The sequence below is a fragment of the Psammomys obesus genome, unplaced genomic scaffold (assembly GCF_907164565.1).
Source record: "Psammomys obesus unplaced genomic scaffold, mPsaObe1.curated_primary_1811, whole genome shotgun sequence".
Classification (NCBI taxonomy): Eukaryota; Metazoa; Chordata; class Mammalia; order Rodentia; family Muridae; genus Psammomys; species Psammomys obesus.
The window spans coordinates 69,015,754-69,033,433 of NW_026585504.1; the positions used below are offsets into that span (position 1 = coordinate 69,015,754).

At 46.2% G+C, this 17,680-nt stretch overlaps 1 protein-coding gene across 1 annotated transcript in view; it reads left to right on the forward strand.

Annotated features, from left to right (window-relative positions):
• Positions 1–17,287, forward strand: part of Pigr (polymeric immunoglobulin receptor) — a 27,983-nt gene extending 10,696 nt beyond the window's left edge. Inside the window, exons 3-11 of the mRNA XM_055602474.1 lie at positions 6,403–6,747; positions 9,369–10,019; positions 11,310–11,642; positions 12,161–12,493; positions 13,424–13,616; positions 14,186–14,307; positions 14,687–14,818; positions 14,961–15,019; positions 16,043–17,287. Coding sequence (XP_055458449.1) covers positions 6,403–6,747; positions 9,369–10,019; positions 11,310–11,642; positions 12,161–12,493; positions 13,424–13,616; positions 14,186–14,307; positions 14,687–14,818; positions 14,961–15,019; positions 16,043–16,138 — 2,264 coding nt within the window. The 3' untranslated portion in view covers positions 16,139–17,287. The remainder of the gene's footprint in view (positions 1–6,402; positions 6,748–9,368; positions 10,020–11,309; positions 11,643–12,160; positions 12,494–13,423; positions 13,617–14,185; positions 14,308–14,686; positions 14,819–14,960; positions 15,020–16,042) is intronic.
• The last annotated feature ends 393 nt before the right edge of the window (positions 17,288–17,680 follow it).

Sequence of the window (17,680 nt, forward strand, 5' to 3'; positions counted from 1 at the left end):
GATGGCCACGGGTGTTGTCAGGCTCACTGGATATGGCCCCTTCCTGGAAGGTTCCAGGGTTCTGCTGGGAAGGTGACGGACCCACAGTAAGTCTTCAGGTTGGAATCTGTGCATGGGTTCAGGCTTCAGTCAAAAGCAGTGCTGACCGTGAGGGTGATAGACAACTCCGTATGTCTCGGGTTGTCTGCTACAATGCCTGTAAGGACTCAAAGAAGAAGAATTAGACATTTCAACAGACTGTGGCCTTCCCTTTGCAGGAATAAGTGGAGGCTGCAGCCAAACATTATTTCAAATGGAGTAGCTTGTGTCACTAAGACGACCACCTGGTTTTTAAAAGGAATGGTAGGTTATGGCAGTTCAGTGTCCAAGTGGCCTCTATAGTAATGGGGACAGGGATTGTCTCTGACATGAACTGTGTGGCCTGCTCTTTGATCACCTCCACCTGAGGGGGGAGCAGCCTTACCAGGCCACAGAAGAAGACAATGCAGCCAGTCCTGATGAGACCTGATAGACTTGGATCAGAGGGAAGGGGAGGAGGACCTCCCTTATCAGTGGACTGGGAGAGGGACACGGGTGGGGGAGAGGGAGGGGAGGACTGGGAGGGGAGGAGGGAGGGATGTACAGAGGGGATACAAAGTGGATAAACTGTAATTAATAAAAATTAAAATAATGAAAAAATAAATAAAAGGAACGGTAGGCAGGAAGCAGTTCTATTCATCTCTTGCCAGTTTCAGCCCAGAATTCAATTACTATCTCTTTAATAGCCCTATTGGTGATTTCTGCCTGTCCTGAGCTCTGAAGTTCATAGGCACAAGGTAGTTTCCAGTGTATCCTAGTGTTTTGGCTGCTTGCTGACAGATTACTATGGAGGCGGGGCCATTGTCAGACCCCTAAGAGGGGAGGAGACCAAACCTGGAAATAATCTCCACCAGTACCTTTTTTAGCAACTACATTAACTGTTTCTGACCTTGTGGGAAAACCTTCTATCCTAAAAAGTACCTATAAAAACTTGCAAATACAGGTAAGCAAACCTTGTCCAAGAAATTTCAGTATAGTCCAGTTCCTAGTGCTCTCCCAGATTAAGCCCTTTCTTGAACACCCATAGCTGCTACCTTTCCCCGTTTTGTGTTTACCTGGGCACAGATGCCGTAGCAGTGGGTAATTTGTTCAACTCTTTGATCTAGATGGCATAGAAAGTACCTGTCCCTGATTAACTCTTTTAAATTTGGTTAATCCCATGTGTGTACTCTGATGGATTTGTGAGAGAAGGGATGTACCCCAAAGCTTTGTAGAATGAGGCCCCATCTGGAAGCATCCACCAGTCCTCCAGCTTAGTGGACCCCTACTGTCTGGCCCAAATTTCTTCCTCACTGGTACATGTATGTGGAAGGCCTAATGCTTGTGGTGGCCTCACTGGCTCTGTGGCTGCTCTTCTTGCTTTGGCATCTGCAAATCTGTTGCCTTGTGTCTCCACCAATTCCCACTCTTGGTGTCCCAGCAACAGATAATAGCAAGCTTCTCTGGCCAAAAGCTTCTAGGAGAGCAGAGATCTTTTTGTTTTTGATCTTTTCTGCAGCGGTCAGCAGGCCCCACTCCTGGAACAAGGTACCATGGGTATGTGCAGTGCAAAGGCAAATCAGCTATGGTACAAATGTTGACAGTACAGCTATTTTTCCCATCTTAATGCCTGGGTCAAGGCTATCAGTTCTGCCTTTTGGGCTGATGTCCCTTGAGGCAGAGGTTGCACTCAGATCACTTCTATAGGTATCACGACAGCCCCCTCCTGCATAGCTGAAACCGTCCTGCACATAGTTGCTTCCATAGGTGAATAAGATTGCATCTGCCTTCTGGATGCAACCTTCTGGGGTAGTCTCAGAGGTCCACTGCTCCATATTGCAGGTGAATGATGAGTTGGGCACAGTCATGAACTGGCTGTCTTCAGGGTCAGGCAGGAGGGATGCTGAGTTTAACACTGCGGAAGGTAAGAATTTGATCCTGGATGTATCTAAAAGAAGAGCCTGATAATGGGTAAGGTATGTGTCTGGCATCCAGTACTCAGAGACTCCTTGAAAGAGCATCTCACTGGAGTGGGTAGTGGTAACAACCAACTCCTTTCTGTCCCATGGTCAGTTTAGAGGTTTCCTTTAACAATAGTGCTATGGCCCCAACAGCCCAGATGGAAGCTGGTCATCCTGCTGCAGCAGGGTCAAGGCACTTAGACAAACAGGCCACAGACCTTTTCCAAGGTCCCAACATTTGAGTCAGCATGCCTTTGCCACCCTGTGCCATTCATCCACAAACAAGTGGAAGGTTTTATCAGTGTCAAGCAGTCCAGGCGCTGGGGCTGACATCCAGCTTCTTTGAGCTTTCGGAACGCCTTATTTCTTTTCCTCCCAACTCAGGGGAGGTATAATGGTTTTGCTATTTCTGCAAAGTTCAGCATCCACAGTCTGCAGTATCCAAAAATACCCAAGAATTCCCTCCCCTGCCTTTTATCCTGTGACTCAGGATATTCAGAACAGCTTGGACCCTGCTTGAGAGCAAGGTCCTCTTGTTGCTAGCCTCAAAACAACTCCCCAGATAAGTCGCCTTATCAGAGCACAATCAGGCCTTTTTAGCACACACATAGTAGCCTAGCTGCTGAAGCATTTCAAGTGGTTCCTCTGTGGCTTTTTTGTGCTCCTCCGGGGTGTGTGTATCAATGAGGAAATCATCCACAGAGTGCAAGAGGGTGACATTCAAATGCCCTTGGAGATATTCAAGCAGGTTCACACTAAGCTTTATCAAGCAGAGTAGGGGAGTTCTTAAACCCTTGTGGGTAGTCAAGTCCAGATCAACTGGCCACTGAACCCTGACTCATGATCTGTCCATTCAAAGGCAAATACTGGTTGGCTCCTGGTGCCAGAGGCAGAGAGAAAAAGGCACCCTTCAGGTCTAAGACAGAATTCCAGTTTTTCCTTGATCCAATAGGCTGAGCAAAAGATAAGGATTTGGTACTGTCTGGTGATAATTTCCACCCCTTTATTTACATCCCTTAAGATCTGACCAGAATGATATGGCCTTTGGTGCCTGTCTTAAGGAAAGGGGTGTTCCAAGGTGAGTGACAGAGAACCAAAATACCTGCATCTCTAAGACAGCTTATATGCTTTCTAACACCCACCTTAGCTGCTCTGGAGGTAGGATTCTGCTTTATCCTTATAGATGAAGCTGAGCTTGGGGCCAAACAACTGGTGGCCCATGTGAGCCCAGCCCAGGGGAGCTGGTCTCTGCCCTCCCACGCTCTATGGAATATTAGTATTAATTCTGTTAGGAGACTCTTTTCTGTCATGTTATACTCTTCTGATAAAAGGCAAGTCACCAGGGTTATTGGGTAAAGACTCCCTGGGTCCACAGTGACTTTTCCCCATTGAACATGATGGTGGCACCAAGGTTTCTCAACAAGCCTTTACCAATCATGGGGTGCAGAAAATTTGGCTTAACAGAAAAATGAATGCATCACAGTTCCTTGTCCAAGGTCCTCTTCTCAGCTCCAACCTATGTCCAAGCATAGGTTCCAGTCCCTACGGCCCCTTGGATGGTGGTTCTTTCCTTAGTAAAGGGCCTAGGGGATAGATTGTCACTGAAGAGCCTGTACTGGTATCCACTAGGAAACAGAGTTATGACCCCTACTTTTCCTGTGACCATGGGTTCCTGGGGACTCACTGGTAATGGAGCACTGGCCAGGTCCATCTAGTCCTGTCATGTTGAACATTTGCTCTCTCTTTCCTGCTGGCAATGAGGACATTCATTTTTCCAATGTCCCTTTTCTTTGCAATATGCACATTGGTCCTTCTCCGATCTGGATCAAGGCTTATTTGGTCACCGAGGGCAGGTCCACTTTTGGATTTTATCAGGCATTTATCCGAACATAGGGTCCAGTTTTTCATATCTCTTCTCATCTGGTTCTTTATTGTTAAAAGTTTTTTGAGCTATTTCTAACTGTGACCTATTCATTCTCTCAAGACCTTCTAATTTCTGTATCTTTCTATGGGTTTCTAGGCCCAACTAGTGACAAAAGCAATATTAATATCCTGTTGGTTTTCTGGAAGCATCCAGATCTATGGGACTAAACTCCTGGTAAGCTTCCCAGAGGTGCTCCAGGAATACAACAGGAGTTTTCTGATTTCTCTAAATAATCTCACATGTCTTTGAGAAATTAGTTAGGCAGTTGCTCTCATTCCAGTCACCAAGGCCTGGCAAAAGGTGTCTAGTGTCCTCTTTTTATCTTGGTCAGTGTTGGGATCCCAGTTTTGTAAAGCTGAGGGCAATATTCTCTCAGCTTTTTCTTCTGCATCTGCCCTGATTACTTCTGGACTCATCACAGTCCTCCTGGCCTCAGATATTATTCTACCCCTCTCCTTATCAGTAAAAAGGATACCTAGATATTGTCCACAATCAGCCCAGATGGGTTGGTGCATAAAGAAAATAGTTTCAACAGGCTGATAAGGTCCTGAAGAATCTCAGAGAAGGGGAGGGTTCTGAGTCTTCCAATTATACAGGTCAAAAAAAAAGCATAAACTAGAGAAGGGGGTCTGGGCCTCTGTTCCTCATAAGCACCTTGTGCTGACCAGGGCTGGTACCCACTAGCGGTGCCTCCCTAAGGGGTAGAATGACTGGTGTCTTGCTTGGCTGGGGTGGAGCATGATACAGCACACTACAAGTGTGTAAAGGTGAGGGCAGAGCAGGACAGATTCTTGGAACTGCTGGCACCTGGTGCAGGTCCCCCTAAGGTACGGTTGGCTCCCGGCTTAGCATCGCATGGATTGTAGGCAGGGGAAAATTGTCTTCCACAGGGGCCAGTACAGAGAGTCCAGGCATTTTATTTATGTTTCTACTCAGCCCTTGACTTATTCACTTACTAACTAAAACAGAGGAACCTTGTTTAAGGCCACATTTCAGCCATGGAGGGGACTCAAGGCAAAAGGAAAGCTAGCAATCAATATAAGGAAACTGGTCTGGATGGCTAGGATTCCCTGTGACCACTTCCCAGAATCTCTTGGAAATTTGGAAGTTAAGGACCCTACATCTGGCCATCCCACAAAGAAGTGGGCCATTCTAGTTCACAGAGAATGCAGAGCTTTCTAAATAACACCTTAATGCCATAGTCTGCCTCACGGAACTCCTGGACATGTTGCAGCATCCAGCTCAAGGTTAACTTGTCTGTGCTCTGCCTGTCTCCCATTTCTGCAACAGAACCTAGCACACCAGAAAACATAAATCCACCAAACACAACAAACAACCTAAAAAACCAAAACATTCACACAGTCAGAAGAGTCAGACACAGACATACATTGGATACCTTTACTCATACCCCCCAAAGGCAAAACACAAAACAAAAACAAAAACACACCCCAAGGGTGCAGGAGACTATCTCCTCTATCCCTGAAGACTGTGTTTACAAGCACATTCAATCTTCTGATGTGTCCCCAGGTGTCAGGACTTCCCAGAACAGTTCACTGAGCATTACTGTCCTCAGCACACATCAGCCAACAATCCTTCCATTTTGTTTCAATTTGCAAATTTGCAGTGGTCATAGTCTGAGGAATCCCAATCCTAGGGCCTCCAAGTCCACAAAAGTACTTGCCCTCATCTAGGACTGTTTGCCTCTGGGTCTCCTAGTTGTGTTACTAGTCTGACCCTGAATCTGGCTCTTTAATTTGTGGCAGCCATGGTCTCAGGTGCCCCTGAGTCTCCAAGTTTGCCTCATACTTGCCCCTACTTGGGGCCTATCCTGGATTCCTAGCCCTGAGTTTGGGGTCTCCCAAGATCTTGGTGGGGCCTCCAAAACTGTTGTGGAGTTTGAGACCACCAGGAAAAGACCACAGACTCAACTGCAAATTATAATTAGCCAAATTTATTATTTATGTTATCATGGCAGCTACCTCTAAGCCAAATCAGAAATGTGCCTCAACTGAATGGATGGGGGAAAGTATTTTAAAGGCAAACACCACAATTACTTCACTTGTGTAGAATTTATACTGCATGAGAAACTGCCTGCCCACAGTGATAAGCATATTTACAGAAGCCTAGCAAACTGTTAATCATTTCACAGGAATTATACAATTTAGGGGAGGAGGCAAAGTGTCAGAGCTTTTAGAAACTTAGGTCAGAGGCCAATGGCCTAAAATGGATGCCTGGTACAAAACAGAATTTACTTACCTATCACATTACAATTAAAATGGAATAAAATTATAATTAAGCAACCATTTTATTTAATACAGTGTTGTTTGTCTGTAATATCATGTAAATATCTAAGGAATACACATTAATTAGAAATTTTCATTCCTCAGGTGAGCTATGTGGATCCTTTCAGTCCACTTGACCTTCCTCAGTTTTTAGAATTCTTGTCTTCTGTTTCCACAGTGGTCTCCACAAAAAGCCCTATATTTGGCCCCCAGGATGTGAGCAGTATGGAAGGTAACTCGGTCTCCATCACATGCTACTACCCAGACACTTCTGTCAACCGGCACACCCGGAAATACTGGTGCCGGCAAGGACCCAGTGGCTACTGCACAACCCTCATCTCTTCAAATGGCTACATCTCCAAGGAGTATTCAGGCAGAGCCAAACTCATCAACTTCCCAGAGAACAGCACATTTGTGATTAACATTGCAGAGCTCACCCTGGATGACACTGGGAGCTACAAGTGTGGTCTGGGCACCACTAACCGAGGCCTGTTCTTTGATATCAGCCTGGAGGTCAGCCAGGGTAAGATCCAGTCTCCCTGGGTTTCTGGGTAAAGCAGATGAAATAATTTTAGGTACAATGCGAGAGTTTGCTGAAGGAAGATACCTCCTACAGAAGGGTATCCTGGCATGAAATCTAAAGTCTCTTCCCTCCTGAGGCAGACTTTGCATAATAGAACATCAAGACATATGAAACAGATCTGGGGGAAATGGGTGAAATGTTCAATCTTCTGGACCTCTAACAAGCATCTCTGGCTTAAATGGGTGCCAGGAGAACAGCTTTTTTGTATTTGATAGAGTTGAGACATGATATCTACCAGGTCCAAAGGAAAGTCTTTTTCCCCAAATTCTGAAGAACAGACAAAAGCCAGCATTCCACAGGAACTTTTGAAGCCAGTTCCCCAAAGGAACCATTTCTCTGACTTTCAGAAGGGACAAATGGCTATCTGTGATGCCTATTAGTATTTTAAAGCACATTCTGGCCTCCGGGCTCCCTCAATATTACAAGTATCTGTTATACATTTCAAAGCCCCTGCTGGCATTCTGGCCCTTCCCTCCCTAAACTTCTCATGGGCTTCACTCACCCCAGCTACTCATTTCTCCTTCTAGCCTGTTATTTCAGCTGTGCTCCCTCCTTCAGGCCTGTACTGTTTTTGCCCCACCCCTACCCACACTCTATTCTGCTCTGGCTTCTCTCCTAGTCTGCTGGCCATGTTCAATCTACTACTTTCTCTCCCTGCTCTGGACTCTTCCAGATGCCTCTGGCTGCCCTCTCCCACGTGTCTGCAATTAATCATACCTTGAAGCAGCCGTGTCATCAGTTAATAGAGCATCTGTCTAACCTAATGAGGTAGAAAATACATCAAGAAAGTTTTTTAAATTCTTAAATTCATACCCTGATGTTTCTTTATATCAAGGCTTTGGGCCAGAGAAGGCTTCTTTATCAATGAAGTAAATACTTGGTGGGATACATTTGTCCATTAGAACCATCAGCATGAATTAGAGTTTTTGGCTGAAGTCTAGGCCCCTGAAGAGGTGGATCTCTAAACAAGCCTGCTATAACTAACATATGAGAGAGAAAAAAACCGCTGTCTGACAAGAGTTGACCCCTGGGGGAACTTCTGACTGTCCAGGGAAAGTTAAAAGAGAAAACTCAATAGAGGAAATATGGAGGGACCCTGAAGCATTGCTCTTTGAGATATGGATGCCATCAACTGTATTCTAAACAAGAACGGTGTTTCTATGATCATGGAGAATCTAACACCACAGATGCCTGAGAGCTGAGGGCTATTCACAGTTGACTCAATCTAGATACATAGAAGAATATTGCAGACACTGGGAACACAGACTGCCGCACAAGGCAGTCCAGAATATTTGGGCTACTGCTTTTAGACAATTCACATGCAATTCTGTTTCTTTCTATACATTTTAATTGGGCACATACCAAGAACACATGTTGTACAAGTCATAGCAGAGAAGGCAAATGTAAAGAAAATGTCTTCACCCTCAAGTCTATAGAGGTAGAAGTCTATAGAGGTAGAAGTCTAACTGGATATAATCACTGATGAAGATTTTCCCGAGGACACAGAGAATGAAGATATTGGTAGCAGCTTATGAAAACCCTTCCTAAGAAGATGGAAGTCAGGTTGACCCCAGGAAAACTGAGGAGGTGAATGGATGATTGCTGACCTCACCATAAAAGTTATAGCCAACACCCCCACAACAAAAGACAGAGTGACAAAAGAACACATACCTCATTTAAACAAGTTGGTTTTAAAATTAATTTATTTGTTCTATGTGCATGAGTGTTTTCTCTGCATGTATTTCTGTGCACTACATGTGTTCCTAGTGCCCTCGGAGGTCAGAGGAGGTGTCAGATCCCATAGGGTTAGAATTGCAGACAGTTGTGGGCCACCATGTGCGTACTAGGGATTGAACCCTGGTCTTCTGGAAGAGCAGCCAGTGCTCTTAACTGCTGATCCATCCCTCCAGCCCCCCCCCCATTATTGAAGTTTTACATTCACAGGAATCTTCACAAAGACCATGCAAAAATCTGATTTTATCTGGAGTTCCATGAAACAGAGGTGGCCATATAGAAATGAGATAGGACAAAACAGGTGTGAACTAGTGGTGGCTGAGTAAATGGAAACTCCAGCATGGCCCATCTGTTCAAGGTCTTCTTGGCGCCTCAGCTGTAGTACTTCTTTTAGAGTGTGAGGCAGACTCACCAATGAAGACCTTGACATAGATTGGTAGGTCAGGAGTTTCTTTCTGGACAGCTGTTACAAAGAGAAATGGGTAGGTTAAAATAATATTTTAAGGCTTGTGTGTGGCTTTAGGATAAAGGGGGTCATGGTTTCTATGGCCTCCTTTGGGAAGAGGAATTCTGGGTTCTATGGCTTACCTTTGGGAAGAATGGCATGAAAAACAAAAGGGCAGGAGAAAATCAAAGTAAAACCTTTGCTTTGGAGGACTTTGCTTTGGTTTATCATTGTATAAGTTCCAACAGAAAAATTATGAAAGTGTTCTTCTAAGAAGGAGGCCATTCTAGGTCATTGGACCACCCAGAACCCTCACTGGGTATAGCAAATGGTCCTATGTTACAAAACAAAAATTATAATTTAACCCTGTCCTTCCTTCCAGCTCCTGAGCTTCCAGGTGACACTCATGTCTACACAAGTGAAGTGGGCAGAAATGTGACCATCGACTGCCCTTTCCGACAGCCAAACTCTCACAAGAAATCGTTGTGTAAGAAGATAGGCCAGGCCTGCGAACTTGTTGTTGACTCTACTGGGAACGTAAACACCAACTATAAGGACAGAGCAAAACTTTTTATGAAAGGGACCAACCAGGTAATATTCAGTGTCAGCATTAGTCACCTCAGACACAGTGATGCTGGCCTGTATGTTTGCCAGGCTGGGGAAGACTCTAGTGCCGATAAAAAGAATGTTGACCTCCAGGTGCTAGAGCCTGAGCCAGAGCTGGTTTATAAAGACCTGAGGTCCTCAGTGACTTTTGAATGTGCCTTGGGCCGTGAGGTGGCCAGTGAGAACAAATACCTGTGCCGGAAGAATAAGGAAGCCTGTGATGTGATCATCAACACCCTGGGGAAGAGGGATCCGGCCTTTGAGGGCAGGATCCTGATAACGCAAATGGATGACAATGGCCATTTCAGTGTGTTGATCACAGGTCTGAGGAAGGAAGACGCAGGGCAGTACCTGTGTGGAGCCCACAGTTCTGGTCTGCCTCAAGAAGGCTGGCCCATCCAGGTTTGGCAACTCTTTGTCAATGAAGGTGAGAACCTCCAGAAGGGAAGGAAGGTGGCGTGGCATGGTATGGCAGATGAGACACTAGCTTACCTTTCCCCCTCTGTTATAGCTGTTATGTTCATTCATGTCAGTCAGCAGTATCTACTCACTGAAAAGTCTTGAACTAAGTACAGTGAGGTGGGGGGCTATTCAGGAGAGCTAGAAAATGCATCCTCAGTATGCCTTATGCTGGTTACAAATTATTCTTCTATGTTATCGAGGACCTATTGTTGATTATCCCTGGCTAACATGAATAAGAAAAGTAGAGGCTTGACTGCTGGAGGCATGACTAATAGATGGGATTCAGGACTGTAATAAGTAATAAGCTCATGTAATAAGCTTATTAATAATAATAAGCTCATGTCTCCTTCCCACCCCACCCACCTTCAGGGAAAATTGTACACCATATCCTCACACTCAGATGGAAAAACATTGACTTAAGCTTCCAGGCAAAGCAATACTCCAAATCTAAACATTCCACTCCCACAGCTCTTAGGGTTATTTGTTACCCAGCACATCTGGCTTAGTAGCTTTACCTCCATGAGCCATCAGCAAGGCAGATCGATTCAACCTCACAGCTCCTTCTCACCCTAGAGCCCAGCACACAACATCCTCCTCATGAGAAGCAGCAAGTCAGCACTTGAAGTTCAAAGTACCTGTTCTATGACTTATCTCTGAGGGGACTGTGTTCCTGACACTGCTCTCCTATTCCTAGCTCTGGGTCCTTATGGCATCCCTGACATCTTCAGTCACCATGGGTTCTCTCTGGTCTTCTGCCTTAGCTTCTGTACCATTGGAGATGACTCTCGGGGTCTTTGATTACTAAAATCATATCACGTAGTTTAGTTTATATTTTTAAAAGTAGAGCCATTCCAAATATATTTTCTTAATTTAGGTACAACAAGCCATTTTGTTTGTTCATTTGTTTGTTTGTTTTTATGATAAGCTAAGAAACTAGTTGAAGCTTATCTAGAATGAGATTTTATAAGAAGCCAAAGGGGCCAATATTCTCTCTTAAATGCTTTTCATTCCCTGCTGAGAATAAGGTGAGAAGAGAGGAATGAGATACACACTGGAGTAATTGGAGTTTGACCCCCAGACTCTGGGTATAGACTCAGGCATAAATAAAATAGTTTTCATTTTTTGAGGTATGGTTGGTGATTTGTCTAAATTTTCCTGTCTCCATGGTGGATATCGTGGGGGGAAAGTTTCTTGGAGCATGAAAGGCTATTTGGGTATTTCTGTCCCTTCACACCATGCCCATCTGTATTTCCAGAGTCCATTATTCCCCCTGTTCGCTCTGTTGTGAAGGGTGTCACAGGAGGCTCTGTGGCCATTGTCTGTCCCTACAACCCCAAGGAAAGCAGCAGCCTCAAGTACTGGTGTCGCTGGGAAGCAGATGGAAATGGACACTGCCCGATGCTTGTGGAGAGCCAGGGGCTGGTGCAAGAACAGTATGAGGGCCGACTGGCACTGTTTGATCAGCTAGGCAATGGCACCTACACTGTCATCCTCAACCAGCTCACCACCCAGGATGCTGGCTTCTATTGGTGTCTCACCAATGGTGACTCTCGCTGGAGAACCACAATAGAACTCCAGGTTGCTGAAGGTGAGAGCTGACCTGGAACAGGTGGAGGGAAGAGGCTAAAGACCATCCTAACAGAAGCAGCCTCATCTTGTAGACATCTTTCCTGCTATGCCACCTCCATCCAGGTGGGGGAAGGAAGGACCTGCTTGACCAGAGGTCCCATTTCCATACCGGTGACCAGCACCCCATGTTCTTTCAATCATCACTTGTAATGCTTTCTAATATCAGAAATACTGGCCTCATTTGCAGTGATTAGATGGAATGTTGAATGTGGTTCTTTGTACTAAGCTTAGATAAATAAATAATAAATAAGGAAGAATAAGGGAGGCAAACAGAAGCCAGTGAGCAAAGCTGTTGCTGTACATCAAACTCTGGGCTTATGAGGTGCTCATTACTAGTCATTCCATCAGCATAGCCTTCTGCTTCTTGTGTGTTCAGAATAGCGTATTGCAATCCTGTCATCAGGGGGAATGCACATAACACACCAAAACCACCACTTTCCTTCCCCTGTAACATTTCCAAGTCTTCCTACTTCCCAGCTACAAGGAAACCAGACCTCGAGGTAACACCACAGGACGTGACTGCTACACTAGGAGAAACACTCACTCTCTCCTGCCACTATCCATGCAAGTTCTACTCCCATGAGAAATACTGGTGCAAGTGGAGCAACAAGGGCTGCCACACCCTGCCTAGCAATGACGAAGCTGCCCGCCAGCCCTCTGTCAGCTGTGACAAGAGCAGCCAGCTCATCTCCATGACCCTGAACCCAGTCAAGAAGGAAGATGAAGGCTGGTACTGGTGTGGGGTGAAACAAGGTCAGGCCTATGGAGAAACTACAGCCATCTATGTAGCAGTTGAAGAAAGGACAGAGGGTGAGTCTCCAAGTAATCAGTGCCTGCCCCCACAGCACCCCATAACAGGACTTATCAAAAGCCCCAGGCTAGAAGCTTCTCCGTCAGGGTTAATCCCTGGGTTTTTCTATAAGAGGGAAGGAGGAGGGAAGCAAATGGTAGAGGCTTTTCTGTTTAATCTCAGTATTAAAACAAGTTTCATACTTGTTTTAATACTGAGATTAAAACCCTCAAACGAGAGTGAAGCCCGCTCTCCATCCAGAAATCCAACATATTTCAGAGCCACATTCATATCCATACATTTTATTCTCCTGCATCTGCACAAGGCTGCTCTCAAAGAATGGCTAGGTACCTACTTCTTGATCAAGAACACTAAGGCACAGGGCTGGGGGTATTGCTTGGATTAAAACATGTACTTAGCATGCACATTACCCTGGGTTTAATTCCTGACATCGAAAGAATAAAGAAAAGAGAAAACATTCAATGCAAAATTGTCTGGTAAGTTTCTGCTCCTAGCCTGTTTGTCACATAGATGTCTTGTATGATGAAGGCCTTTTAGCCTCTGGAAATCTCAGGAAGCCTGAGTGCAGCAAGACAGCTCACTAGAAGCCATTGCTATACTGCTGCCTGGAGGAATAGCTGTCTCACTCTACTCCTGGGACAGGATTTTGATGCTGTGAAAATCTCCCTTTCAACCTGTTGTCTCAGATCCTTCACATGGAAATGACTTTGATGACACAAGGGTAGAAAGTGGGGTAGAGGCAGCCGTGGTCTGGGAGCAGTAGAAGTTTAAGTAGTGTCTGGAGATCTAGAGAAGGTCATCACTACCACGACTGGTGCTAGTCCAGAGCGAACCTCAGTAGCTTTGAGCTCTCACCCTGTGACCCCCCCCCCAATCCACATAAGAACACAGAGGAAAGACCATGACCATCTTTGTTTGCTCTGCTTCAGGGTCACACAATGTCAGCCCGACAGATGCTAATGCACGAGCAAACGTTGCTCCAGAAGAAGAGGTCACCGAACCCAGGGTCAACGAGAATGAGAACAAAGCCATTCTGAACCCCAGGCCTTCTGCAGAGGAAAGAGGAGTAGAGAATGTGGGAGACCAAGCTCCTGAGAACAGAGCATCTGTGGATGCTGGCAGGTGAGTAGACTCCCCACCCAGACAACGCTCCAAAGACAAGGCTCGAGTCTGGACACTATAACCAGATAGCAGAGTGTGAGAGAGAACAGAAGATGGTCAGCTCTCACAGCCTTGGCTTATGCTTGGCAGCGGAGGGGAGGGTGCACAACCCTTCTCTCACGGCTAGGACAGCCTAGTTCAATAGCTCTTGCCTGGAATATAGAGAAGGCCAGGTCCTTGTCTTTCCAGTTCAGGGTGGGGGTGAGGCGGTAGTCCTCAAACTCTGTTTCAGTTGAAAATTGCATAAATGGGAGTGCTGGGCATGGTGGTATACGCCTGTAATCCCAGCACTCAGAAGTCAGAGGCACTCAGAGGCAGGTGGATCTCTGTGAGTTCAAGGTCAGCCTGGTCTATAAAGCGAGTCCCGGACAGCCAAGACTACACAGACAAATTGTCTTGAAAAAACAAAATAGAAAAAGGAAGGAAGGAAGGAGGGAGGGAGGGAAGGAGGGAGGGAGGGAAGGAGGGAGGGAGGGAGGGAGGGAGGAGAGGAGAGGAGAGGAGAGGAGCTGACATAATCCCTCTTGTAGTGCTGATGGACAAAAAGGGAGCTCCAAAGTGCTGTTCTCCACCCTGGTGCCCCTGGGCCTGGTGCTGGCAGTGGGTGCTCTGGCTGTGTGGGTGGCAAGAGTCCGACACAGGAAAAATGTAGGTGAGTACCCAGGATGTTTCCCACTCCACCTGCAGCTCAGCTAATCAGCTAAGTGCCTGTGGTATAGCCCATTCTATTCCTCCATTTCCCCATCGCTAAAGACAGGGCACTAAAAAACTCCTTAACAGGGCTTATTTAAGCTGGAATGGAGTACTGTGAACTGAGTCACAGATTGGCAAAGGCCATAGAGTTTTGACTACCCAAGAAAGAGTGGGGGGAGTCAGACTATTTTTGTTTTAATTTAGAGGTAAGCATCAAAAGGTACCATTCCTTGGTATCCCATGGGCTGAGGCCTGTGGCAGGTCCTCTCGGGGAAAGCAATACACCTTACTCTTTTTACCCATGACCCTACCCCAACACCGATTCTTCTGTCAAACAGATCGGATGTCGATCAGCAGCTATAGGACAGACATTAGCATGGCAGACTTCAGGAACTCCAGGGATTTTGGGGGCAATGACAACAAGGGGATCTCTATAGACACTCAGGAAACAGTTCTCGAAGGAAAAAATGGTATGTATTTTGAGAATGCCCAGGACTGGGGAGAGCAGAACTGGAACTGCCCATATCCAGGAAGGAACAGAGATTGGATAGGGCTAAGGATTCTCTCTCTCTCTCTCTCTCTCTCTCTCTCTCTCTCTCTCTCTCCATGCAGAGATTGTGACTACCACTGAGACTGCCACCGAGCCAGAAGAATCCAAGAAAGCAAAGAGGGTAAGGGAGAAAGATGTGCCACTGCATGACAGGGAATTCAACCTGCAGTTGGACATCAGGACAAAATCACCCCCACGTGGAGGCTGACCCATCCCCCCAACACCTGCCCCCAACAGGGGAGATAGTAGAAATAGAGCATTCAAGAGGGCTTTCTGAAGACAAGACAGGGCCTTTGGCTGAGGATACTGACTGATATAGTTGAAGCTTAATAAGGAGGGGAACTCAGTTGTAGGCTGTGAACCTGCAAAGGATGTGGTGACAGGCAGAGGTCACATGTTAACAGTGAGGACCGAGTGGGTGGGCTTCCTGAGCCGTGGGGCCCTAGGGCCTTTCCATGGGTCACACACCTGGCTTTGAGAGTTTCCTGAGGACTATACTTTCTCCTGAGGCTGGAAGACACTCATTCATAGTGGGAATCTTGGTCATCCCTAGAAGCCCTTGCCCACCCCAACCAGGATAATGAAACTCCAGAAGAGGCAACTCCTGCCATTGGGGTGCAAATCGCCCTCCTTTCTTGCCTTCCTAATGATGCTCTTTTTCTTCTAATCCTGGGGCACTGATACTTTTCACTCTATCTGCTCCTCCTTATATCACTAAGGATCATGCAGCAGCATGTGGAAAAACTTCCACAATTAGGATGTGGAATGAGTCCCTGACATCTGCACAGTGCTAACATGCTGCCTCTCTAGGGTAGTGGAGAAAGAAAACACAGGACACCTTGGCTGACAACAGCCTGGGCCACCTTGCCTGTGGACTACACGAGCATAGCTCCTGGGGACAGGCCCATGTACAGAGGGTGTTCCACCCCACTTTGCATAGGGGTGTAGTGAGACAGTGCAAGATATTTTTAGAGACTGCAACTTTCCATTTCTCAAAATGTATCTCTTCCTGCTGAGCATGGAGGGTAGACAAAGGAAGGTCTCAGAAGTGTTTTGCTCTAGCAGAGATGGTGAACTCAGAACATCAAGTGTGTGGCCTTCTTCTCACCTGCCATCTACTAATGCCTCTCCTATTGTTCCCTAGTCATCCAAGGAGGAAGCTGACCTGGCCTACTCAGCATTCCTGCTCCAGTCCAGCAACATAGTTGCACAGGTCCACGATGGTCCCAAGGAAGCCTAGGCAGTACTGACTGCCTTCCCCTGCCTGTGACAATCACATCAAGAATCACACTGATCTGTTCACAGCCTGCACTTACCCATCACCTAGGCTTTTCCCTCCTGTTCTCAGAGGTGTACTGGTCCCTTCCTCAGTCATCCAAGCCTGTCCTAATTGTGTCCATATAGGAGAAGGTGTGAGGAGTTCTGACCTGCAGTTTTTCTGTGAAAGATTAAGGTAGAATAAGGAGCCAAACCTGAGAGACATCTCTGAGAAAAGAGGGTTGAGAGTAGAAGCTCATCTCAGGAGGGAGAGCCAATTGAAGCCTCTTTATACCCATATGATGGGATGTCAGTGCAACTCTTCTCTCCTCCATCTCTTCTTTCCTCTCGTCTTGATTCAAAAAACACAGCTGAATCCAGGTGCCTACTAAATGCTGAGAGGCAGGCCATAACCTTTCTATAAACAGCACCGGAAAAGACACCATCTCCTCCCAGGTTCTGTCTTTTCACTAACACATAACATCAATACTAGGCATACTTCCTGCCTCTGTACCTCATAAGCAACATAAGAAACTCTTGTAGTCTTAGGCATATGCAAGCCATAAGGATACCATTCCCAGATGGGAAGAGATTTTCTCTGGAGCACCCAGTGAGATAAACCAGTGTCAAACCAGATTTGGCTACTCCTGGCTCTTGGCCTGGGATTTATCTTTAAGATCTCTGCTGTTATTAGAGGGAGAACTTTAGCATGATGAGAAGTGAGAGGAAATGAGTTAAATGGGCATGGTGGTGTGCATCTGCAATCCCAGTATTCAAGAGGTAGAAATAGGATCAGCAACTCAAAGCCATTCTTGGCTACGTAAGGAATTTGAGGCCAGCCTGGGATACATGAGACCTTGTTTCAAAGCATAAGGAGGAGGAGAAGAGGGAGGAGGTGGAGCTTTCCCTGGTCTCTTCTCTCCCCTTCCTGTCATTCATGTGAACCTCAGATAAGGGAACAGATACTCTCAACCTTTTGTATTTGGAGAGTTTTGAGCATACAGGAAGAAGATGGAGCCTGGGAGCAGCGATTAAGACTGTTTCTGAGCTCTGCACATCAACCAGCACCTACAGGCTGAAACCAAGAAATCAGAAATGTCCATTAATAATTAAAGTCTATGATTGCCATCAAGGAGGCTCAGATTGCATTTTCCCCATACTTTAGCTCCTACTTTATGTGCCCCAGAATATGTGTTCAAACCACCATAAAAGCTGAGCTGAAGAGGTCTTGAACATAATGCCTTTGGGACATATGCCAGCTAATCTACTCTTCCTTGAGCTCAGTCCTCCTATGCTCTCTACTTGGGCCCCCAACTGCAGTACTTCATCCTAATTCCCTGGCCCTGGCATAGATCAGAGTCTTGGACTTCCTCCCAGCAAAAAGAAGCGGAGAAAATGATGAGGGGCCAGTTCTCTCTGTCTCTCTCTCTCTCTCCTCCTTTGTAATATCGATGCAGAGGTCGCGTCTACGGCGATGATGAAAAGTCATCCCAGAAGAGGTACAATTAATTGTAAGCGTGCCACT